The following is a 24493-nucleotide window of genomic DNA, read 5'->3' on the forward strand; positions in this document are numbered from 1 at the left end:
AATGTGGCCCAGAAGATGCAGAAATATCAGTTCTGCAGTATATATTGGCAGGAGGACAGCTGGTCTCACGCCTCCAAGCTGGTTCAGTTCTGCATCCTGGCAAAGCCATGAGCTGCTGGACTGCCATGCTGTCATTTGGGTTGTGAAGCTGAAACGGGTGGCTGGCAAAGTCAAATCTTTGCTAACTTTCCCACAGAACCCCAAGAAAAAAAGAGAGAGAGGCTCTGGACTCAGCAGGGCTTGGGACAGTGCTCCAGGGAAAGGGCAGAGCTCAAGAGCCTTGCTCAGCACCCCCAAAAGACCACTACTCACCATCAGGATGGTATGAAGCCCGGTGCACGAGGCAGTGGTGAGACTGCGAGGTCACAGCAAGTCTCCCAAAAAAGCTGGGCAGCATCTGGAGCTGGCACGTGTACAATCCAGGAAGGGTGGGAAGGGATGGATGGCATCTCTCGACGAACAAACAGCCAAAGGGGGAAATGGTTATTCCCCTGCTCTGTTTTCCAGGCTTTCCATAACAATCACATTTCCTCTGCTGTGGTGGTTGGAAGAGCTGACAGTAGGATCTTCTCACGAGCCAGCAGGATGAGGAAGTGAGCAGAGATATTAGAAATGTGCCTGCTGTCAGAGTGGGGAGCGTGGGCCTCCCCAGCACCACCGATCTCCATCCACAGAGATCCATACTCCCTGAGTGAGTCTTGGACAACAAACACAACTTTGTGCCCCTCGTCCCTCCAGGGAAAAGGGTGTTGAAGGGCTCAGGGTACAGCAGAGCCACAACATGGGACAGCAACGTGCAGGGCATCGAGATTAACCCCAGCAATCACAGAAATAAAAGCAGCAAATCACGGCTCTCAGCTCTGTCCTGTGAAAGCAACCTCAGTGACAGTCCTGATCCTGAGCCCAAGGAAACCACTCTTGATACTGCCAAAATCAGCTTCATCTCAGCACCCTGGGACTCCATTTTGGGGCTCTGTGGAAGCTAACTGCTTCCCCTGTTTCAGGCTGGTGCTACCCCATGCTTGTTGATGATGCTCCATCATACATGACTGTAAGGGTTACATCTGCTCTGCACCCTCCGATTTTTTTCAGCAAGTTCAAATATTCTCAGAAGCAGAAAAGCAGAGGGACATTCCAGTGGAACAACACTAGCAGGAGGAGCTTCCCTCACTGCTGCTCCCAGGACCCACAGCACTCATTTTTTCCTGCCTGCACAATGTTTCTTTGTCTGTCCATGCATTCAAAGCGAGGGGAATCAGACCAACAAAGCTGGGCTCATCCAAACACACAGAGCATCTAACAAACCCACGGAGCAGCTTTTGGGAGAGCCAGGTACAATGAAGTCAGAGAAGAAAATATATATTAAAAAAAAAAACGAACAAAACGATTTATTAAACAACAACAAAACCAGAAAACACCTCCTCAGTTTGCTAGAGCCCAAATCAGCCCCATCAGCACAGGGCTGCCCTCCCCACTCCCACCCCACAGCCACGCTGAGGGTCCCCCATGTCCCTATGGCTTCTGGCTGAGCACAGGCCCTGCTGTGGTGATGACAGAGGAGCTGCTCAGTGTCAAGAGTGCAGCACCAGCCCCTGCTGGCAACACGCTTTGGGGCAGTAAGTGTCTGTTTGCCAGGGTCTCTCTGGCACGGAGGAGGGTGCTTCCATCATCCACCACAGAGGGGACCCTCCCCAGGGTCTCCATCGCCCCCAGAGTGTGGCTGAGGGCTGAGGTGCTCCTGGTCAGACTGACCTTGTCCCCAACGTGTCCAAGGGACCCGTCGGCCTTCACGGTGGCCAGCGTTGAGGTGAGGATGACTGTTTTGGAAGCAGTCTGCAGGATGGGTCCCACTTTGGAGTGCACCAGGCTGCTGGGAGGACTGGGAGCGCCAGCCAGCGGGGAGGCGGCGACGGTGACGGGGCCAACAGGAGAGCTGGTGGAGGAGGAGGAAGGTTGGATGCCTGGCAGTTTGAGGGGGACTGAGGTAGCCTCATCCATCACAGACTTGGTCAGCGCAGACAGCTTGGCGTCTGACATGACGTACAGGGTCTTCATGGGGCTGGCCGCGGTCACTGCAGAGAAGGGAAGAGGTCGGTCAGCAGTTGTGGGTGCAGGGTGCCCACCCTGGGCTGCAGCCCCAGCGGCAGAGGTGCAGGGTTTCAGGCTGTACTTTTGGAAACCCCTTTGTCTCATTTTGTCTTCAGAACGACTCCAAAATTAACCCCAGCGCTGTCGCAGAGCATGGTGAGGGAACCCCAAACCTGCCAGCTCCCTTTGTAGACCCCTCAGATCACTCCAAGAATCCTCTCCCCCTTCAGTGTCTCAAGCTCTCCTCAGGATGATCCCTTCCCACAGGGCCACGACCCTGGGGCTCTTCCTTGGCCAAGTACTCTCCATCCCACCCTCCAAACTCTCACACAGCTCAGGCATCTCCAGCTCTGTCCCAGCAGCAGTGAAGGCAGATGCTTCTGCAGGTGCTCAGATGTTCATCACGCTCCACCCCAACGGCAGCAAAAAGCCATCAGGAGCTTTGTGGAGCAAAGCCCTTCATGCTCTGAGGCAACAGCAGAGTTTGCACATGGTGGCTCCTTCATCTAAGCCTGCTCCTCAGTCACATCTCCAATAACCACAGCCCAGGGAAAGGAGACTTCAGTGAAACCTTATCACCAGGGTTAGACGTGCTCAAAACACTGGGAAAAGCCTGCAAACCTGCTGATGATTAAAGATCCCAACCTGGAACAGCCCATGGTTCACCCCAGCTGGTATCAGAGATGTGTAACCATGCCCCTCTGCTCACCAGGGTGTGCCACGATCACCACCAGCACAGAGCCAACCTCTCCAAAAGAAAACACCAGGCTCAAACACAGAGAACACAGAGTGAAGGCTGAGGAGCAGCTGTCTAAAAGAGGTGGGACATCCCACCATCCTGGAGGGGCCAGAACAGCAGAACAGGAGACAAAGCACTCCTAAGCAGGCTGAGAAAGCAGCACAGTGATATGGTGATGCTGGCAGGCATCTGAAATAACCATGAAGCAGAGAGCTTGGAGAAATCTTCCATGCCGACACCCCAGTTCATGCTGCTGCTCCAGCAGCTTCACTACAGACTGGTCCTCCCGCTGAACGCAGAGCCAACCTGAACCTCCAGAAGTTCTCCACAGATCTGACACCATCCACTAGTTATCACAAATAGTGAGGACAAAGAAAACAAAACACAGGAGAAGAATTAAGGCCAGCACTTCTACAACTCCCTGCTGAGTCCTGGGGGAAAACCAGCAGGGACTGTGTGTGTGTGGGGGGAGGGGGGGGTCAGTGCTGATTAGTGTTACAGCCTGCAAGGAAAGCCAACAGCACAGTAAAATATCCCACACATCAACACCACCTAGAGCTATTTCATTTGCCCTCTGGGAAGCTGGCACAGCTCCACCCATCCTCATTCCATCAGATCTGGCCTGAGTGCCACAGACCTGCTCATCTTCCCAGCAGAGCTGCCAAGCAGTTGGGCAGAGGGAAACAGAAGCACAGGCATGGCAGGAGGGGGCTTTTTTGTACAAGATTTTATTTTATTTTATTTTTAGGTCTGAGTCTGCTAGCTGGAAGATGGTCTGCAATATTTATTGAGGTGTAATTGGATGGTTCTGCTCTCCCTAAGGAAGGGAAATAAGTGTAGGCAGCAAGGAGAGTGCTGTCAGCATGTGGTGGGGGTCCTAAACACAGTAATAACCCCTTTGGGCTGACATTTTACATTCCACTATTTGGCTCAAGGCAGCAGTTGACAAATCGAACTCCATGTACTTGTGTACAGAAGCCACGAGGGACCTGACTTAAAGGAGGGGAGGGAAAAAAAAAAAAAAGGAAAAAATAAAAAGTCAACAGTCTTAAAGTAGGACTGGGGCAGCACTTCCCCAGTGTGACTCCACACACCGCCCTGCAGGCACGGCTCCCAGCAGCCCCTGGCTGCCCGCGCCCCGCCACGGCCGTGAGCCTCACCTAGGGGTGCTGCTGCCGGGTCGGTGGGAGCCATCTCTGCACCAGCCTGGGCTTTGCTGAGATCCATCTGAGACAGCAGATTGCCAGGAGAGGCGGCGCTGGAAGCTGGGGCGGCCAAGTTCCCAACTGCACCGTCCGGAGCCTGGAAGGGTTAAAGTAACCGAGAGCTACTGGAGGGCCAGGAGCCCGGGGGGAGTGGGGTTACACCACCTGTGGGGGGCTGCAACCATTCCTTGGGATCTGTGCTGTACCTCAGCTCAACATCAGAGCACTTTCTCCCTGCTTCCTGCCCTCACCTCTGTCGGTCACTTGGGAGCTCTGAGCAAAATCCACCGCATCGGTGCTTTGAGGTGTGACGGTGCCACTCACAGCACCAACACTGCTGTCAGAACAAAGCCACCCATTCTTCAGGAGCGGGATGGGATGGCTCTGTGTCCCCACTGCAGGGAGGTCAGCCCTGCTCTGCTTTCTCTGCAGCAATCCTGAAGCGACAGCCTGGAGCTCAAGAACAGTCCTCACATCACCTGCTTGCAAGAACAAAGCGCTGGGACCGCCGGTGCTGCAATAACTGGATGGAAACACTGCACACCACCCTGAGTCACAAAGAGCTCTGCACCTGGGGAGGAAGATGTATGAGACCCTGCCAGATGTCTGCAGATTATTTCTGCCCCTGGGAGACAAAAGGAGCAGACTTTAAGGAAGGAGAATGCTGCCTGCACACCCGTCAGCAGCAGAGCTGGCTCTGGGAGCAGCATTTTGCTCTCCTCGTATCACCTGGGGGAGATTCCTCCCCAAAGCTCAAGTCATCACATCTGCTTGCAGCTCCACACATCGCGGCAGAAATCTTCTTGCCACAAAGCATCAGCATCACTACATTCTACACAGCTGCTTTCGGGAAATCACCACGCTGCAGAGAGGAACTCATTCAGAAAAGCAACATTCAAACCACGTTGGAGCAGTTCCTTGAAAACACCGCTCGTGTTTTCACTCCACCACCACCCAAACACTCCTTTTTCTCACTCCCAGAGAAGATTCCTCATCTTCCCACCCCCCCCTTTTACTGCCCACAGGGGGAGGAAAGGTTCCCCCCCTCACGCTGCATCTCAGCAGCCAGCAGCACCATCCCAGCCCCCAGAGTTAGAAAGCACAGCGCACAGCAATGCGATGCGTGGGCTTCACGCTTCCTGCACAGACACACTGAAGTCAGCTGGAATTTCAAAAGAAACCCAACCAACAAAGGTTTTGGCTGCTGCTGAAAACACAAGAGTTGAAGCTCTGGCATAATCCCCCAAAGCCTTTTGTAAATTTGCTCTTTTCCAGGAAGCCCCGCTGGATTACGTAATCCTATGTGCTGAAGGTACACACGAGCTGATGTCAAGGGCTATAATTAGTCACAAAAACACACAGCTCACTTCATTTCCTGTAAGAGCCCGCTTTCAGTTTGCTTTTGAAGCAGCTCTCACACCATTAAGCCACTGCCTTGAACACACAAACTCAGCACTGGAGCTACAAGTCGCAGTCTACGATCAAACACCGAGTTTTAAGTGTGGCTGCCTGAAAACATTGACCAATATGTGAACCCAGCCACCCCAGAGCCCAGCTGTGCAAAACCTCAGGATGCTGAGTTGCTGCCCTTCTGCATGATGCACTGCATGTTTCAGGTAACAAAGCACTTAAAGGAAAGCATGCCAGCCTTGATGGTGCTTTCAAACGGCCTTTGAAGAGCATGAATGCTGCCTGCAACTTGGGTCAAGAGACTGAGAGTGAGCACTGTGTTGGCGTGACACCCTCTGCTCAAGTGGGGTCTGCACAGTGGTAACTGAGTGTCATTTGCTCTGTGTTGCTGAGCTCTACCTTAGCTGGCTACAGCCCAGCTCTGCCAGTGCTTGCAGGCTCTGTCGTGTTAGCAAAGTGACTGAAAGAAACACAGAAGTCAGGGGAGGAAGGATGTGGGTGCTCAGAAATCTCAGCTTTAACCAGAAGCAAACCAGGACTCTGTGTGGAAGCTACAGGCAATGCTGGCTGCTGCGCCAGCTCTGAAGCAGCAGCAGGGGACACATGAAAGACTCACGGCTGCTGCTGTCAGTACTTACCCAGTTTCCATCCAAAGGCTCAGTCTGTAGGACAGCAGCTCCCTACACATCCTTTGAGCAACCCCAAACAGCAGCAAGGAGCAGCAGCACGCTCCCTGCCCCCATGACGCTGCCCACAGCACGATTCACCCCAAAACCAGAGACCAGAATCACGGAGCTTCATCTGCAAAGCCAAGATTGTTCTGCACCTCCTGCAGCAGCTCACCTACCTGCGCTGGTGGTAACAGGAGGAGGAAAGTCAGAAGCGAGAGAAAAGCCCTCACCAAACCCGGAGTGATCCTGGCATCTTCTGATGCCCTCAGCCTTCAGTGCAGCTTGCTGGGAACTGCAGCTTCACCCCCACGGGATGCCCCATCCTCATCTGACTGCCCAAGATGCAGCATTCGGAGCTGTGGGAGTTTATCTGCTCGTTTCTTAAACTCCTTTTTCCCTGCAAATCACTACAGTCACCATCTACAGGACAGTCAGTTTCATCCCTACACTTGGGTTGTCTGTGAGGAGCCAGGGGTTGGACTTGATCCTGGTGGTTCACTTCCAACCTGGGACGATTCTGTGATTGTAAGGCAGAACCAGGCAGGTACCACTTAGCACAGCACTCATCCCAGGCAACCAGCAGCCCTCATTGAGCCTCCTTCAGTCCCCTAGGGCAGGTTACAGCGTTGCCTGCTTCCTCCTACTCCCCACCATCCAGGAGAATGCTTTTAAGAGACACCTGAGTGCTGCACAGTACTGGAGCTGTGGTCAGGAGGAAGCCATCTGGAGTTGGGGACAGCACCAAACCAACATCCCACGTAGGGAATCAGATCTTCCTACCCTCACAGATCCATCTCAAAACTGATTTAGGACACAGCACAAAAGCAAATCTGCAGCAAATGCACCCCAGGTATTGGGGTGAAGAGATTGATGTTATAATACTCAAGACCTTCCCCGCAGCAACAAAACAACTCTCTCCAACTTCTCTCTGTTCAGCTGCACCAAGACTTATCCTGGGAAGCAGCCAGGATCCTTTTGAGACAGTAGCTAGCACACCTTTAGCATGAGAACAGCAAGAGCACTTCCTTCTGCCAGCGATCCATCTCTACGAGGAGCAGATGGACTTTGGAGCACACACTCAGTGCTCCATAAATGGGTTTTAACAGGGTATGGCAGAGAAACAAAGCAGAAGTTGGGGTTTGCGTTAGGAAAAAGCATGGCAACCCAACACCCAGAGGGCCCAGCACTACATCAGGGCACCTAACAGTCAGAAACAGCATTTCCAAGAGGGAGACAACACCAGACACTGCAGTCAGCCCTTTTTCCTGCCTGAACAGACAGGGAACAGACACCAGAAGAGCTTTCCTCCTCCAAGTCCTGTTGCTGCCAAACAAGCCCAAAGCTTCAGTAAGAGTTTCCTTACTGATGTCAACATTACAAATCCAGACAGAGGTTTCCTTGGTGCAGTACCAGCACACAATCTCTCCATAGGAAACGACCCTGCTGCTAAAAGATGTGAAGTTAACCTGGGTTCTCTAACCACCACTTCTGCACAGCCTCAGCAAAGCAACGAGCTCATCACACCCAAGAGAAACACAGTGAGCAAGAACACTTTCCCCAGGGCAGCTGTCTCTGCCCTCACAGCAGCACCGGATGCTTTCTTTACACAGGAGGTGCCAAGGATTACCTGTGGTGCCTGTGTCTGCATCGGCTGCTCCTCCACCTGGGGCTGCACAGCCCCCATTGCAGCCTGGCTGAGTGTCGTCACACGGCTGGGCTGCCCACGCAGTGTCACAGTAATGGTCGTGGGGGCCTTCAGGCCTAGGAAAACATGCAAAAACAACATCCCTGAGACACAGCAACTGCAGAGGCCGTGTTCACCAGCTGGGGCTGCAGCACAAGTCTCCACCTGCTCACAAACCGCTACCAAAAGCACATTTTCACAGCTCCGGTTCCAAGAGGATGAAATAAGCTTTGGAAACAGCAGTTTTAGGAGATGATGGGGTGCTTCGGGCATCTTGCATTGCATGTTGGACTCACCTGCTGCCTGGTTGGAGATCTGAGCCAAGCCAGGGAGGCTGCTGGCCAGCTTTGCCAGTCCTCCATTCGTCAGCAGCTGGTGAATGGCTGTGGGTTTCCCACTCGCTGCAGCTCCCACCGATAAAGAGGTGGCAACTGGGATGGTGCGGACTATGGTGCCAGTGCCTGTGGTGATGGCACTCAGGTTCTGGATGGGTGTGGGTGTCTTCACAGCTGAGGTCTGGAAGGAAAAGCAGAAGCACTGAATACCTGGAAGGAATGAGGTACAGCTTCTCCCTCCCGCAACAGCAAGGGGGCAGATGGAGAGTTTCTACACATTATTCTGGTGGCCACAAGCAGGTCCACATGCAAGTGAAGCTGTCCCTTCCCACCTGCGTGCACTCACTGCAACTTAAAACACAACTAGCAATGGTGGCTACACTTCTAATGAGCCTCCTGTTCTGAACGGGGCCTCCTCAAACTGAAAAGCTGGGGAGCATTGCCTAACAGAACCACAGATGTGAATTTTCCCAGAAGGAAAATAATTAGAAAGATTACTAATCTCTCTCAGTCCATCCTGCGAGCTCTTCTCAGTATTTTCTAGAAGCTGCGAAGCCTGGTTTTGAGTAAAATTTCCCACAGCCCAGTTTCCTAGAACCCACACCACTTACAGGAACCCTCACCCCAGCACTCAGCCAAACCTCACACATTATTTAGCTGCAATTCACACCTAGCACCGCTCATCTGTTCCTGGGACAAACATGGCTTTTTTAGCTTCCCTCCAGCTTCTACCACTTCACCCTCCATACAGCTTCCCTTCAAAGAGTAACACTTGCAGGCTACATACTTGCACTGGTGTCCCAGCTGCAGCCACGCTGGCAGGAAGGGCAGATGACTTTGTCCCAATGTCTTGCAGGCTGAAGCTCAGCCCTTGCAGCAGGCTGCTAGCAGAAGCTGCTCCTTACAAAGGAAAAAATAAAGAACAAAGAAATCAGGTTTGGAGGAGTAAGCACCAGAAAATCCCAGGTCTACTGGACAGTAAATTGTTCTTTAAAGAGGAGGGTCCCAAGCAGCCAGCCTCAAGGTTGGTGGGGATCGTCCTAGCCACACTACAACACACAGCCCAACCTTGCTGGGAGCTAAGCAGGTTATCTGTGAAACACGGGAGGCACTGCTCCTGTCTGAGAGGAGGGAACTTCTGGTATCTCCAGACATCAAGGTTTACCTTTTCCATTCACAATAAAGGGATGGAGAGAGACAGGTACCTTGGAGGGCACTGGCTGGCTGGGCCTGCATGCAGTGAGTGCTGCTGGGCACCAGCCTGCTCTGCAGGGCATGGAAAGCACTGGGCGTCGTGCTGCTGGGGATGCTGGCAGATGGAGCAGGACTCACTGAGCTTTCTGCTGCTGAGCCCAGCCTGCAAAACAAGAAGAAGAAAAAGATGTTTCTTGGTGATAAACTACACGTGGCAATGCAAGATAGCTCTGTCAGCACACTGCTACAACACACAGAATAGGGAGGTGATGAGATAAAAAAACCCAAAACAAGAGAAGCTCCCATGGGTCTGCTTCAGCAGCTAGAGCAAGGAGTGATAACACTGTATTTTCAAATCAGAAGTGATCCTGTAACGTGTGTGTGCCTGCCTAGGTGCTGCCACCCTGCACAGAAGCGAATTACCTCAAAGTGAAACATTTCCCATTTAAAACCTACTTTCTATTTGAGAACAGCTCTTCTTCCTCTCCCCTCCCAGATCAGTCAGGGTCCAGTTCTCCAAAGCACGGTTTGAATTAAAAGGGAAAACAGTGATGTGAGAGACTGTCAACACCAGATTCATTGCCCAAAAGAAATCCCTGTGGCCGGTTACTTTCAAAGTCAATACTGAGAATTTTTTTTTTTTTTTTAATCTTTGGAAAAAAAATGTTTTACCATCAGAGAATGAAGGGAAAGAAGACAGCACTACATTTTTGGCAGGGACAACACAGTCATTCAAAAGACAAAGATAAGCAGTTCTAAAGCAAGCTGGGTTTGGAAAGCTATACAGAAATAGGGCCCAGCAGGCAAAATACCTTCTGCCCATTCCCATCACTCGCAGGTCGGATCACCAGCCCACAGGTAGTTTTCAGGAGCCTAGGAGTCCCCCGTACATCAGAAAGCGAGATGACAGGCAGCTCCACAGGCAGAAATCACTGCGCTGTGGTGCTTTGCATCAGCAGCCCGTCAGAGCAGCCCCCAGCTTACAGAGTGAAAGATGCACTCACTTGGAGGTGGCGAGCAGTCCGAAGGGCTCCTTCCCACCCGACACAGACTGGCTGACTGCCATGGGGAATGGCTTTCCTGCGACAACTGCAAAAGAAAAAGAAAACACCTAACTCTCTGTCCTCCGCAAGACTCGAGGGATTCCTCTGCTCCCACAGAACAGCCCAGTGCTGCAGGCCACGGGCTCATCCTGCTCGCAAAGCTTCTTCTCAAAGAAACCTCTGCTGCAGCCATAAACACCCCCTCGAGCCACCACACAACAACATCAGGAGCATCAAAGAGAGCAGAGTTGCAAATTAAAACAAGAAGGCTGTCGTCGTCCAAGTGTTACAGCACACAGGACCCGAGGAATCGGCTTCAAAGCACTCAAGCCTCACCAACAACTGCAATTCTCTCTCCTAAGTGCCATCACCACTCATCCCCTCCTTACGGGCCTCGCAGCACAGCTCTACCACCTCGACTGGTGAGCTAAGGTCTGCCTGCTCCATTCTGTAAGCATTCTTTACAGACACAAAATACACAGGGATGCCAGGAGTCACGGTATTTGTTTATTGTGTCACAATGTTGGTTTATTGCAGCCTTTGGGATACAAGTGCGTGTGTCTGGTGCTTCCTCCTGCTCACACACGGTAAGAGGGAAATCTTGTTTGGTTCATGTTTACTTCTGCAATTCATTTCCTTTCTGTGAAAAGAAGTAAAGTTGGGAAAATTAAAAAATAAAAAAATAAAATAATAAAAAAAAGCCAGAAACCAGAGATCTTCAAAGCTGCCAGAAGATGAGCTGCAACCCTGAGAAAGGATGCGTATTTATTAGTTAATTCTCACAGCTGAAAACAACCATTACCCAAGAAACGCTTCAGAAGGAGTAGGGTTTGTTTCTCTGCTTTTAAAACCTGACTTCCTAATATTTGGAACGGAGATGCTGACCCCTCAAGCCCTGCACTGCACCAACCTAATGCTAATAATGAGCAACTGCTTCATGCATCTGGGGCTCTGAGGTGAGGCAGCAGCAAGATACTGTCCTTCAAGTACAGCAGTGAGAGCAGCTGAAGCTTCTGGCCTCCCTCACAAAGGCTGAAGGGGAAGCAGACCAAGCACATCGCCTCTTCTTGGATAGAAAGGACCTCTGCAATGCTTGTCACAGCAGGCTTTCCCAGGAGAAGAGCTGGGATTTGCTCACACACGTAGCAAGGGTTTGTTGTACCTGACCTCAGACCGCAGCACAGCCTGAGCAGGGTCAGCAGAACTGAATTGTGGAGCCTGAACAAAGGTCCAGAGGGAGGAACATCACCTTTCTCCACAAAGCAGGAGCACATTCCAGGGTAGAGTTTGGCTCAGGGGCCACCAGCAGGCAGCAGAACCAGAGACCCACACAACCTACTTGGAGCAAGCGTTCACCACGACCAGCATCCTGCCTCCAGCAGCAGCCTGATGCTTCAGAAAAGGTATGAAATCCACCTCACAGCTCACAAGACTGCACCAAGCACATCACTGAAGCGTGCAAACCGCGTTGCTTTGAGAAATGGAGGCACCTGCCAAGTTCTGGCTACATAAATCCAGTCCCCACGTGCCCCCAGCAATCCCCAACAGCACCGTGCCACTCGTGTCTTTGAACTGCTGTCTGTTTTCTGCAGCTACCTCCTCAAAAAGGAAAAAAAAAAAAGAAAAAAAGCAAAAGCACAGCTCCCCTCCCCTCCCCGTGCCCCAGAGGAGCCCACGTGGGCACAGCCACAGCAGCACTCTGGTTTACAAGCAGCTATGCCATGGCAACTCACTTTCTGCCTGGGTACTGAGGGGTGCTCCGTTCCCCACGCCAGCAGCATCTCCGTGAGAGACAATGGTCACCTTGATTTTGGCTCGTTTGGAAGTTTTGCTGCACTGGGTCGGGCTGGGGGTCTGATGCCTCTTCAGCTGCACGCGCACATCATCTTTCTCAGCCCCTTCCGAGTGCTCTGAGGAGACTGGAACTGGGGGACACAGAAGGAGCTTTTTGAAACGGCCGATTCCTCGAGGCTGGTGCAGCTCAGCTGTGCGCACCAAGGTGTGGAGAAGGGTCACATGCCCATGCACACTTCTGCAGCTCCTTTCATGCCAGCCTTGCCCATCTCCCATGCACCAGGAGCCCTGGCTTCTCCTTTTCACCACCTACATTGACTTCTGCGTGCCCTGAGCTGCAGTCTTAGGGCAGCACTTAGCTTAAGCCACTCAAAGGCTAAGGCAAGACAGCATAGGAAGTCTGCCCTGCCATAGGAAGTCTACCCTGCCCTCTGCAGCAAAGAAAAAATGGATGCCTACAGCAATAACATCTTTGCAGAAACACTTTACATTTCCAAGTACGGTACACCCAATCCTGACATCATCCCTGATTTCCCGATGAGGAGAATGTAGGTGCAGAGCTGGTGCAGGCGTGCTGGGATCAGAACTCAGTCTCTCTGCTCTTCCAACACACCTGCCAAGCTATCTGTGTGCCTGTCACTCAGCACGTCCCTTCCAGCCCTCCGAGAGATGGACAGAAGCACAGAGGTGGCCAGGAAGCAGGCAGGAGCACAGGAGGTGCTGCAGCGAAGCCAAGCCCTGCACTGCTTGGTACTGGGGAGAAAAGCAGCAAGCTGAGATTTCTCTTCCACACCAACTGCTCGTTTTGCTGTCAGATCCTTGACCCATCAGATCTGCTTTGTTCTGCCTGCAGCATAAGCTTGCTGGGGAAAGGATTAACCAGAAAGTGCATGGCAAGCACCTCTGGGCAGCACAGGGCCAAGATGCAGTCACAAAATGCCACATCCCACCCATTCTCTGTGCATCCCACCACTGATGGATGGCCACCTGCCTCCTGCCGTGCTGCTGGCAGCAATCTGCAGCAACAGGGGGAAAGCTCCAGAGAGCCCTCTTCATCCAGAGAGCTGCAAGCCAGCTAACTCTCTGTTTGCACATCCCTGTAACTAAGACAAAAGCCTGGAAGCCAAAATACACATTGTCTCTCACTCAACTACAAACATGCTTGGTTCAAATCGCCCTTTGGAGACCTCACCAGGTGTGCACCAAAGCCCCCCATGTGCCTCCAGCCAAGCAGGACAGTGAAAAGGCACATGCACAGGTCAGCAGTTTCCATTCCCATCTGGTTAAGTGCTGGTTAAGTGTATTTCCATTCCCATCTGGTTAAGTGCTGGTTAAGTGCACAGTTCACAGAGTGACCACAACGTTGCTTTCAAACAAGGCTCAAGAGAGAAGCTTATCTGTAAGACAACCAGCTTGGCCCAATACTGGGCCTCAGTATTGCTTCTGGGGTTGTACGTGCAGTTTGGACCATATCCTGTGTGTGCTCAGCACATCAAAACCACCACAGCCACCTGCAGCCAGGGTTTGCCTTGGAAAGTGAAAAGCATGGAAAGTCTGGAGCACTGCAGCTCAGTAGTTGTCACTTATGTCAATGCTCTCAGCTTCCTGGGGTCACCTGAGCTGAGAGCTGACACCTCTCCTGAAAGTGCAGCCTCCCAAACCTCTGGATTAAACACAGCCCCCCTCTGTGCGTCTCCAGGTCAGGGCAGCCCCATGGAGCCAGCTCCCACCAGTCACCCCAAGGCTATGCCTCTTTCCCTTCTTTGCTCTTCAGTGATTTTTCTGGCCAAGAAATTCTGTTCTGAGTCCACAGCTGCCCCCCCTGAGCCACTTGGCAGCTCTTCACTTTCACATTCACCCGCAGCCGCTTTGCTGCACTACACAGTAAGGACACTCCACAAACATGCAGCCTGACCCCAGCACAGGAAGGAGTTAAACTCATACAAGTCACCCACTGTCCAACAGAGCAGGACTGCTGCCCGTTTACACCAGTATTTACCTGTGCAGCAGGAAAAGGGAAAAGCTCAGGAAGTGTTAATGCTCTCAGTTTGCACGCAAGCCGTTTGTTTAAGCTTCAAAAGGCAGCAATGAGAAAGCAAAAAGCAGGGGGACAAAGGGAAACGTTGGGCTGTGCCCCAAATCAGTGCAAGGGAAGAGGAAGATGTCAAAAGGAGGTAGCAGAAAGAGAGAGAGGGAGGTGGAAAGAGAGACAGTGGGAAGTGAGGAGATACTCACCAAAGAGACATGAAGAGGTGCCAGGAGGAAGAGCTTTCCTCACCAGCATGTTTTGTTTCAGAAAAGCAGCAAACTGAGCTGAAATGAATCAGAGAGAATTACAGTATCACAGCCCGGCTCTGGAGGGGCAGCAAGCTGCAGGGACACCGCTGTGACCCTCAGAAACGTGGGAGCAGGCAGGCAAACAGCTCTGGGCATGGCCACCACCTCATCCCTCATCACCTACCGCCAAGGAACACGCGCTAGAAGCCACACAAACCCTCCTCCTGCCTTCCTAGGTAGGTGTGCTACCTAGACACTTCCTCAACTACAACAAAGAAGCAGGTTGCTTTAGCTCATCCCTTGAGAAACGAGAGAGATGCAAGCCTAGCTTTCCCTCTGGATCCTATCCTGACTTCAGAGCGTGCAGAGTCACACAGCAGCAGGCAACAAGCAGCCTGTTTAGAGCCATCTTTAGAGCAAACAAACGAGCACAGAAGGGAAGATGAAGAACTATTTCCCAGCTACTGCTGATTTTTGCCACAAATGATCACACTGCCAACAAAACCATTACCTACATTCACAGCTCTTACAGTCAGACTGAAGCTGGACAAGAGGTTTTTAATCAGCATCCAACAGGTCAAAAACCCCACAGCTCAGAGCAGCTTTTCCTCTGCGTTTGATACAAGATGACTCCAGTTACCAAAGCCCCACTGTTTCAGTCAGAATTCAACATCCTTAATCATCACCTGAGTACTTTACTCCCCCTCCCAAGCAATCTTGAGGACATAAGACATCAGCAAAGGGGCTCACAGACAAAAGAGAATGAGAGCATGGCTATGTGGTGGTTTGGTCAGCTTTAACAAGTGAAAATCCTTCCCACTTTGGAACAGCAACAAGACTCTGCAAGCTGCACAAGCACCACTTCCAACCTGATTTCACCTCCCCACAAGCTGCTGCATTCCAGTGGCAGTAACAGGGAACTGAGCTGCAAAGCAAGTTGCCACAGGAAGGATTCAAGATAGCACTCAGAAGGTAAAACCTAAAGAACTCAGGGAAAAGAGCAAAAATCCAGATGTGAAGAAGGTAAGAAAGCCACCAGCTGTTACCTTGGGCCTGCTTGTGTGTCAGGATTGTGTCTGGCCTCTGCACCTGCCTCTTGAGCAGCTGTGCGGTGCTGATGGGGGTGGGCTTCTGGATGGAGGACACAGCAGCCATTTTAGTCTTGGGGCTTGAAGTGGGGCTGCTGGAGACACTGGATAAGTCCTGGGTAAGACAAGAAACCCCTCTTATTCCACATTTCCTGAGGAGAGGCAGTTATAACCTTAAGCATGCACAGAACGTGCGTCCCTCTGCTGAAGAAGACAGAACTCTCAAGGTTTGTTCACCCACTTGTGAGCCGTTTATCCTTTCCCATCCTCTTGCCCTTCTCCCAACCCTTAGCATCTCTCACTGCACCTTCCAGCTGCACAAAACCATCTCCTCACACCACCTCAGCTCTCCATGCCCTGCAGGACGCCCTACCTCAGAGCCTGAGGGTGAGGCAGGCACTCTGGATGCTGGCGAGGCAGGTCTGCTGGTTCTTTCTGGCAAATCAAATGACAGATCCCTCCTGGTCGAGTCCCGAGGCTTCTTCTTCTTCTCAGCATCCAGGTCACGGGGATCAGAGCCCGAGTGGCTCTCTGCTCGAGTGAGGATGCCAGTCAGGAAGTCAGCTATCTCATCCTAAGCAAGATGAAACAAATAGTTAGGCTGCATGGTGCAAAACTCTCTAAAAAGAATTCATCTTCACAGCTTAAAGAAAAAAAGAACTCAGGATTCCCAAAGATGCAAACTGACAGGGCTCCCTAGATTTAAGATTCCCAAAGATGCAAACTGACAGGGCTCCCTAGATTTAAGATTCTCAAAGAGGCAAACTGACAGGGCTCCCTAGATTTAAAACCCCTGAAATCGTGTAGATGGACCTCAGCTTTCTCATCAAATCTCATACTCCACTGAATTCTGGCAGATGGAAGGGAAACATGCTGGTTTCTCCTGTTTGCTCCCCCAGGCAGGCATGCTGGAAGATGCAGAAAACTGAGCTTTGTTTAGAGCAGCCACACAGGAAGCTTACTGCTCCCCTCCTGCAAGGGCACAACCACTTCAAAGCATCTCTTCAGAGAGAAATTACTTTGTTCAAGCTGTAGTGGCAGCCAGGTTATCACCTGTGGTCACTGAGCCATTTCAGCACGTTTTCCCAGTAGGTACAAAGTACAAAAGGAAGATTTCTGCCTTTACCTGGATGCATCTGTCCACCATGCTCTGGGTCAGGCCTTCTGACTTCTTTTTGGCTTTACTTATCCTGTGGAGTAAAATAAATTAAAAAAAGATGAAAGCCAGCAAACCTTTGTTTTTCCCCCTTCTGTGCCCACTGCATCACCTTTCACTCGAGAGTAAAATTCACACGACAGCAGGTTTAATCCCTTGCACAGATCCTACAGAGCGAGGTTTGAGTTGGGTCCATCGGTGCTCAACTCAGGAGCACCGCCTGCTGGAACGATGAGGTCCGTCCCTCAAAAATGCTGAGAAGCTTTGCTAACACCAACCCAGCGTGGCTGAGTTCACCACCAAAGCTTTTCGTAAAGAAAATACGGCATTTCCTTCCCTTCAGAGCTTCATCTGTGTCACAGTTTGACGCTTCTTTCTCTCCTAAGCATTCCCACTACAGATTTCTGACTTACACAGTGCTCCAGAACCTGGTGTTAACACCAGGCTACCCCAGTTCTCACACACATAACCTGCTCCAGTTTTCGGTGCTGTTATTCCAGACACACACAGGTGTGACGGGAAAACAAGCTCCAAAGTGTACTGAAGCCTTTTGTGCTTCCTGCAAGGCTCTGACAGCCTCCCTCACCCCAGTCCTGAATACAATCTCTGCAAGCTGCACATTCCAGAGCCAAGGTGGAAAAAATTACAAGCAGATGCCTGCTCGATCATCATACCATGCTGTACCCTGGATCTTCTACTACAAGACAGATTTATCACAGAAAAACTAACCAAACAACCCACTATCAGCTTTCAAACAAGACTGCTGACCCTGAGAGTGCATCAGGACCACATTTTTTGATATATATTTCTTTTTGTATGCAGCACACTCAGATCCTGCCCACGTGGGAAGGAAGGATCCATCTCATAGCACAGCACCTGAGATTGTCATCTGCTCCCCCCACCACCACCATGCTGTTATCAGCTCGGATCTTCTCCCGGAAATCTTCCATCGCTTCAATGTTGCACTGCAGGGAGTTCTGACCAATGACAAAGAGCACAGGGGTCTTCATCTCCAGGAGGGGGTCGTCAACATCCTGCAAGAGAATGGGAAACTGTGGTTCAGGTGAGCTGTGCTGGGACGTTCTCTGGACACACGAGCAAAAGCAACACGCACTTAAGGCCCCTAGGAGGAGCTGCAAAACCAGGTCGCATAAGGAAACCCAACACCTCCTCCAAACAAAAACATCTCAGACATTCCTCCAAAACCTCCCAGTTGTTTCTGAACTTCCAGACCTGACTCTGTGAAACAGCTGGAAGTTAAAGAATAAAATACAGTTAATTAAACGCCCCCCCTGCCCTGTCAGTTCTTACCCCTCGAGGGCCATCGACTGTTAGAAGAGGGAATCCAAGGCACACAACTGCAGTGACGTACTCCATCACTGAAACCTGGGTATAAAAAAAGCAAGAGTCAGCATCCCAACAGTCCAACGCACCAGTGCTGTGAAGGATGCTTCGCTGGGTTCAGAAGCACTGTGTCTACTCAGACTTTCATTCGCTGAACAAATGGGTTTGGGGAAAAAACACAGGGGAAATCAAACTCCTTAAGCCCTCGGGATTAGAAGGGAAGAGAAGCAAGAGAAAAGGGAAGAGAATCATCCAGCAGAGCCTTAAATGCAATGGTCATTTTTACTTAACGCTGAAGAAAAGCTGTCAAAGGGCCTCCCTGTAACAGGTACTTACATGACAGGCCACCAAGGCACCCGTGTTCCACCCGATGAGGATGATGGGCTTGTGAGAGAAGTGGTTGTGAATCTAAGGGAGGAAAAAGGCCATCAGCAGAGGGGGACAGGCAATGAGGCGATGCCTCCGTGCAGCACAGCAGAGCACTGCTGCTCTCACCTCTGCCACTTTGCTTCTCACTGCCCCAATCATGTGTTCCAGGCACTGCAACACTCCCACCCCGCTGCCGTTGTTCAGCAGGTGGGTGGCAATGGGGATGACCTGTGGGGTGAAATTAAAGAGGAATAAATGAAGAAGGTGTGGGTTGGAACTCCATGTGAATTTGGGCTTTCTCTGTCTCTCTCTCCCAGGATTTGCTTCAAGTTATTAAACCCAGAATAGAGAATTCCCACAGAGAATCTCTGCTGCTCGCTTTGCCCCCATAAACCCATTACACCTAACGCACGCAGAGGGCTGTGAGCAGCTCTGTATCTGAGGTGATCCATACCCTCTCTCCTCCAGTCTCTTTCTACTGGAGGACTCATCAATCCATCACAAAAGTGACACAACCTACACTGCTGAAAACAGAGCTGTTTGGGCCCGAGCGCATCAGATTTAGGCAACTCCACCCCACTGCGTGCCCTAACTGCCAAACGCTGCAGGCAGATGTCAGCCTATTCTCAGCAGAATCAAGTACTCTGGGGCACCACAGGATTAGAAAAACATGCTCAACAGCTGCACTCTGCCACAGCTGTTAACGGGAACCTCCTCCCCTCCCCTCTTCTAAACCAACCACACAAACCTTTCCCAAGCAGGAAAGCTGCGACTGCCAGAATCGGTGCCGTCGAGAAGTGGGGAACATGGAGTTGGAGGGTCCGGAGGAAGCAATCAGGATGAGGGGGGAACCAGGCAATTTGCTCTGCGAAGTTCAACAAGAGGTACGTAAGCAAAAGCCACCTCCCAGCCCAAATCTCCACCACTTGCTGTTTTTGGGAATACGGCAGGGCAGCTCCCCATCCAAACAGCTCTGGGGGGAGAAGAGCTACTGCGTAACACTCAGCACAACCCTGATAATCCACAGAAGAATTTAAATGGTTATTTATAAACCCAAAGTCCAGCCTGGCACGCACTACAAAGCAGGAAGGACCTTGCATAGCTCATTAAATGTGCAAACTTTTCCCCAGCAAGAAGCTACCTTGAGATAGCACGAGGGAGAAATGACTCCAACAGGAAGAGTCACCTCACTGAGCAAGTCTAAAGCAAGAGGAAAAGAGCCCAGGAAGCCAGAAGGAGATGGAACAAAGACAACAGAAGAAAAATAAAGCCAATTTGAGTACATCAGGCAGTGAGAATGGCTTCTCAGTCCCTGTGAGGCACTCACTGGTTTATTATGGGACAAGACCCCCACTGCAGGGTCCCAAGGTCTCTTGAGCAGCAGAGACAGAGCCTCAGCGCCTGCTGCCCCCGTCTTGGTGGTGGAGGAGAGCAGCATCCTGTCGATCAGAGTGGGGATCTGGAATCAGAGGAGGAAAGGACTAAAAAAAATGCACACAGGCTTTCTAAGGGCCTTTAAACATCATCAGAGCTTCAAAGAAAAAGGATGAAGTCTCCACTGGTTTTCTTTTAACGAGCTTTAATAAAGGGAGAACGCTGTAAGAAACAGTAAGATCTCTTTCACTGCTCTCATCACCTTTCCTTTAAGTGTTTGCAGAGCATCCAGGTAAGCAGCCAGCACTGGCAAACTGAGGGTTTCCACTAAGGTCGTGTGAAGCCACTGGATCAGTTTGGTGTCCCAGTTCACACTAGCCAGCGCTTGGCGGACTCTCCGAGCACATTTGTCCACTGCTATCCTCCTCAGGACTGGTTCATTGCAAGCCTAGGAAGCAGGAGAAAAAAAATATTATGGGAAAAGTCAAGCATGCCCTGTTCATCCCAAACCACAGGAATGGATCAGCTCCAACTCCTATGGCAGCAAGCAAAGGCCAACATCCCCTCAGTGAGGACAAAATCGTGCCTCAGACAAGTCCAGAGTTCCCTGTTTCTTAAGGCCATAGAACCGAAAGGCCAGGACTTTCATCGCTTTGCTAGGGAGGACTGAATAAAAACACACACAACAACTCTGCTGGAAGCTGGAAGAGCAGCAGGGAATAAGAGCTCCTACCCCTTCATTGGCCAGGCGAGCCAGCCTGTCAGACTGCAGTGCTTTGTGAATCTTGTTGAAGAGTTTGTTCTGGGCCATCGTCCAGCCCGTCCTGGGGAGAAAACCAAAGGGGTAACATTGTTCAGAAACACATCTCAGTTCTTCCAGCTGCTGCACGCTCCCAAGGCAGATAAGCAGCCCCCACAAGCAGAGACAACAGAAACCATAAATAGAACTTAAATCAATCACTCTTTTTAGCATAGGTTATTTCTCTTCTCCTCCAAACCACCATTCCTCCTCACGTCAAGAGTTCAAACTGACTGACCACGCTTACAGGGAGGGTTTGCAATGGTGGAATTGACTCACATTCTCTTCTTTTTAACTTTACAGCATTGCATTATGGCTGAGCTGGGGATCTGTGTGCCATCTAACTCAGTGTCCCAAGAAGAAATCATTTTCTTTGAACACTCCCCAGCTCAGGCACATCAGTCATATATAGCAAAGCACTGAAAAAAAAAAAAAAAAAAACCCTCTACACAACATACAGCTGTTTGGTGCCACAGTTTCCCTCAGCCCACCCCTATTTGCTCTGCTTTACCTGTTCACGTGTTCCTCCCAGTCATCTGGGGGTGGAGGGGCATCTGCATCCGTGCGAGCAAACATGACGTGCCGCTCACACTCGTTCATCACACTGCGTGCCTTCTGGTTGTCATAGAGCGGCACCGGCGTGGGTGTCACCGACTCCACATCGATGGGGACATCTGCCTCACTGCAAGGAGAAATCACGCTTTAGAGAATGGAACTGATCACCTTAGGGTCTGTTAAGTGAGAATAGTTTGTGGCCAGCTGGGTCCTAGATTCAGTAATTTCTCGTAAATCCTGACTCTGGCTGCAAGTTTAAATCGTGAACACTAAAACAACCAGACATCAATGCTTAATAATGCAGCTATAGCTGCTGGCAGGTGTTGGTAATAACCTACAAAATCCTCTCAGCCTCTCCACCAGCCCCTTGTGCCACTTCCAGCCGAACCAAGGCAGCCCCTGAACCTTGCTGGGATCTCAGACCCCAACACCGAGCCCCTGCACTGCAACCTTATGTGCTACCCCACACCTCATCCCAGCCCCTCACTCCTGGTGCAGCCCCCAGCTCTTCCCCACAGACCCCACAACCCGCTCCTGTGTGTCCCTGGCCCACATCCCCCACGCAGCATCCCGGCTCTGCCTCACCTTCAGACCCACAGACTCTCAAACAGCCTCCAGCCACAACCAGACCTTTCCTGATCTCTCCCCTCGCAGCCCCCACAGACACCCTATTCCCCACTTGCCCCTCACAAAACCCACTCCCTCTTCAAAAATCCCAACCCCACACTTCTCTCCCAGACCCCAAATTCCACAGGACACCATCCTGCCCTCCAACCTCCCATTTCCCTCCCCACAACCCAACAGCTCCCTATATTCCCCTCAGAATCCCCCTGGATCCCTTTCCCAGCTCTCTCAGCCCCCCACATCCCAAACTTCCTCCTCACAAACCCCACCCCAGACCCCTCCTCACAGCCCCTACAACCTCTCAGCCCTAAAATCCCTCACTTCTCCATTAGAAACCTCCCCCCCAGGACCCTCCACACAGACCCCTATACTCCCTCAGCACCCAAAACCCCTCACTTCCACCTCAGAAACAGCCCCAAACCCTCCTTACAGACCCCTACATCCTCCCATATTCCTCAATTACCACTCATTAACAACCCCAGGACCCTCCTCAGAGTCTCCCAGCCCTTCACTGACCCCTCAGCCCTCCAAATCCCAAACCTTCTCCTCAGAAACCACCTCATATCCCTCTCCCAACTGACCCCTAACAGCCCCTCAGCCCCCAAATCCCACACTTTCCACTCAGAAACCACCCCAAGACCCTCCTCAGGATCTCTCAACCCCTCACATCCCGAACTTTCTCCTCATAAAGCACCCCAGGCCCTCCTCACAGCCCCCCACAACCCCTCAGCCCTAAAATCCCTCACTTCTCCATTAGAAACTCCCAGGACCCTCCACACAGACCCCTATATTCCCTCAGCACCCCAAGACCCCTCACTTCCACCTCAGAAACAGCCCCAAGCCCTCCTTACAGACCCCTACATCCCCCCATATTCCTCAATTACCGCTCATTAACAACCCCAGGACCCTCCTCAGAGTCTCTCAGCCCCTCACTGACCCTTCAGCCCCCCACATCCCAAACTGTCTCCTCACAAACACCCCCCCCATGTCCCCTCAGCCCCCAAATCCCACACTTTTCACTCAGAAACCACCCCAAGACCCTCCTCAGAGTCCCTCAGCCCCTCACAGACCCCCAGCCCCCCAAATCCCAAACTTTCTCCTCACAAGCCCCCTTACACCCCTCCCCACTGACCCCCAACAACCCCTCAGCCCCCAAACCCCACACTTTCCCTTCGCAACTCACCCCACAGAGGCCTACAGCCCCTCACAGACCCCTCAGATCCCAACGTTTCTCCTCACAGACCCCCCTATCCCCCCTTATCCCCTCACAGGGCGGTGCCGGGCTGCCGCCGCGGGGTGAGGAACAGCATTCGGGCGGGGCGGGCGGCGCTGGCGTCTGGGTGGGCGCTCCAAGGCTTGGCGTAGCTGTGGTCCAGACACACCAGGTCGAGCTCTCGCTCGTGTGCCGATAGCTGCAACAGCAGCGAGGTCCCCATCCTCCTCGCCGACCACTGCAGCTCCCGCTCGCGCTCCCCGCCGCGCTGCGCCATGGCACCGCCGCCCCCCGCCCGCCCCGCGGCGCGCACCGCGCATGCGCGGCCAGAGGGAGGAGCGGCGGGAGCGGGAGGCGCATGCGCGGGAAGCGCGGCGGAGGGAAGATGCGGAGAGTGGATTCGAGCGAAGCGGAGCGGGGTGGGAGGAGCCAAGAGGAGGAAAGTGGAGTACGGAGCGGAGTGGGCGCGGAGACGGCATGTGGGGGGGATAGGAGGATGGGGGACACGGGGACGTGTGGATGTGGGGATACAGGGACATGGGGACAAATGGATGCGGGGACATGGGGTGTAGAATGACATGGGATGCATGGATGTGGGGATACGGGGACATGGGGACATGGGCCCACAGACATGGGAACATGGGGACATGGGACACACGGACATGGGAACATGGGGACATGGGACACGCGGACATGGGGACATGGGGCACAGAGTGACATGGGACACGGACATGGGGACATGCGGCACAGAGTGACATGGGGTGCATGGATGTGGGGATACGGGGACATGGGGACATGGGACACACAGACATGGGAACATGGGGACATGGGACACACGGACATGGGGACATGGGGACAAACTGATGTGGGAACATGGGGCACAGAGTGACATGGGACACACGAATATGGGGACATGCAGCACAGAGTGACAGGGGGTGCATGGATGTGGGGATACGGGGACATGGGGACATGGGACACACAGACATGGGGACATGGGGACGTGGGACACACGGATGTGGGATATGGGGACATGGGGACATGGGGACAAATGGATGAGGGGATGTGGGGCACAGAGTGACATGGGGTGCATGGATGAGGGGATACGGGGACATGGGACACACAGACATGGGGACATGGGGATGTGGGATACATGGATGTGTGATATGGGGACATGGGGACACAGTGATGTGGGTCACATGGACATGAGGACACATGGAGTGGTTTGAATTGAAAAGAAACTGTAAAGATGGGGCATAAAGACGTCCGTATGGACATGGGGCACAGGGACATACAGAAAGGAGGGACAGGGGGACACGGGCACACAGCCAGGGATGCAGTGACAAGGGGCACGTGGACATGAGGACATGGGGACACACAGATATGAGAGCTTGGTGACACATCACACAGACACAGACACAATGTGGGGACACAGCGACATGGAGACAGCTGGACACGGTAACACAGAGCCACACAGACATGGGGACAAACGGACACAGCCACACAGACACATGCTGATACAGCTCCTGAGTGA

At 52.2% G+C, this 24493-nt stretch overlaps 1 protein-coding gene across 11 annotated transcripts; it reads right to left on the minus strand.

The window, feature by feature from the left end:
- Window positions 1–1360: 1360 nt before the first annotated feature.
- On the minus strand, window positions 1361–23303 carry KANSL3 (KAT8 regulatory NSL complex subunit 3). 11 transcript variants are annotated; one of them, XM_085242780.1, is made up of 22 exons: window positions 23019–23303; window positions 21082–21252; window positions 20505–20595; window positions 20034–20219; window positions 19725–19856; window positions 19146–19262; window positions 18524–18625; window positions 18365–18436; window positions 17996–18070; window positions 17561–17718; window positions 16655–16718; window positions 15902–16102; window positions 15487–15643; window positions 14399–14476; window positions 12103–12294; window positions 10331–10415; window positions 9338–9489; window positions 8920–9026; window positions 8094–8313; window positions 7741–7874; window positions 3988–4129; window positions 1361–2072 (listed from the first exon to the last, which is right to left on the minus strand). In XM_085242780.1, exons 1-22 carry the CDS (start codon window positions 23237–23239, stop codon window positions 1513–1515), a joined length of 3417 nt encoding a protein of 1138 aa, XP_085098906.1. In that variant the 5' UTR covers window positions 23240–23303; the 3' UTR covers window positions 1361–1512. The 11 variants fall into 11 exon arrangements, 10 of the variants coding, with proteins under 10 accessions (XP_085098906.1, XP_085098905.1, XP_010726477.2 ...); XM_085242779.1 differs by having other exon boundaries at window positions 8920–9032; window positions 23019–23302; XM_010728175.4 differs by having other exon boundaries at window positions 8920–9032; window positions 22933–23044.
- Between the last annotated feature and the right edge of the window lie 1190 nt (window positions 23304–24493).

The sequence above is a fragment of the Meleagris gallopavo genome, chromosome 24, assembly GCF_905368555.1.
Source record: "Meleagris gallopavo chromosome 24, MGAL_WU_HG_1.1, whole genome shotgun sequence".
Taxonomy (NCBI): Eukaryota; Metazoa; Chordata; class Aves; order Galliformes; family Phasianidae; genus Meleagris; species Meleagris gallopavo.

What these genes read in the sequence shown, in the direction of transcription:
- KANSL3 (XM_085242779.1), bottom strand. Translation starts at nt 23,239, where the DNA reads ATGGCGCAGCGCGGCGGGGAGCGCGAGCGGGAGCTGCAGTGGTCGGCG. An exon ending in TGGTGGACAGATGCATCCAG is followed by an intron (nt 16,103 to 16,654) that starts GTAAAGGCAGAA and finishes CATCTTGCTTAG; the next exon opens with GATGAGATAGCTGACTTCCT. An exon ending in GCCAGCCAGTGCCCTCCAAG is followed by an intron (nt 9,033 to 9,337) that starts GTACCTGTCTCT and finishes TTCCTTTGTAAG; the next exon opens with GAGCAGCTTCTGCTAGCAGC.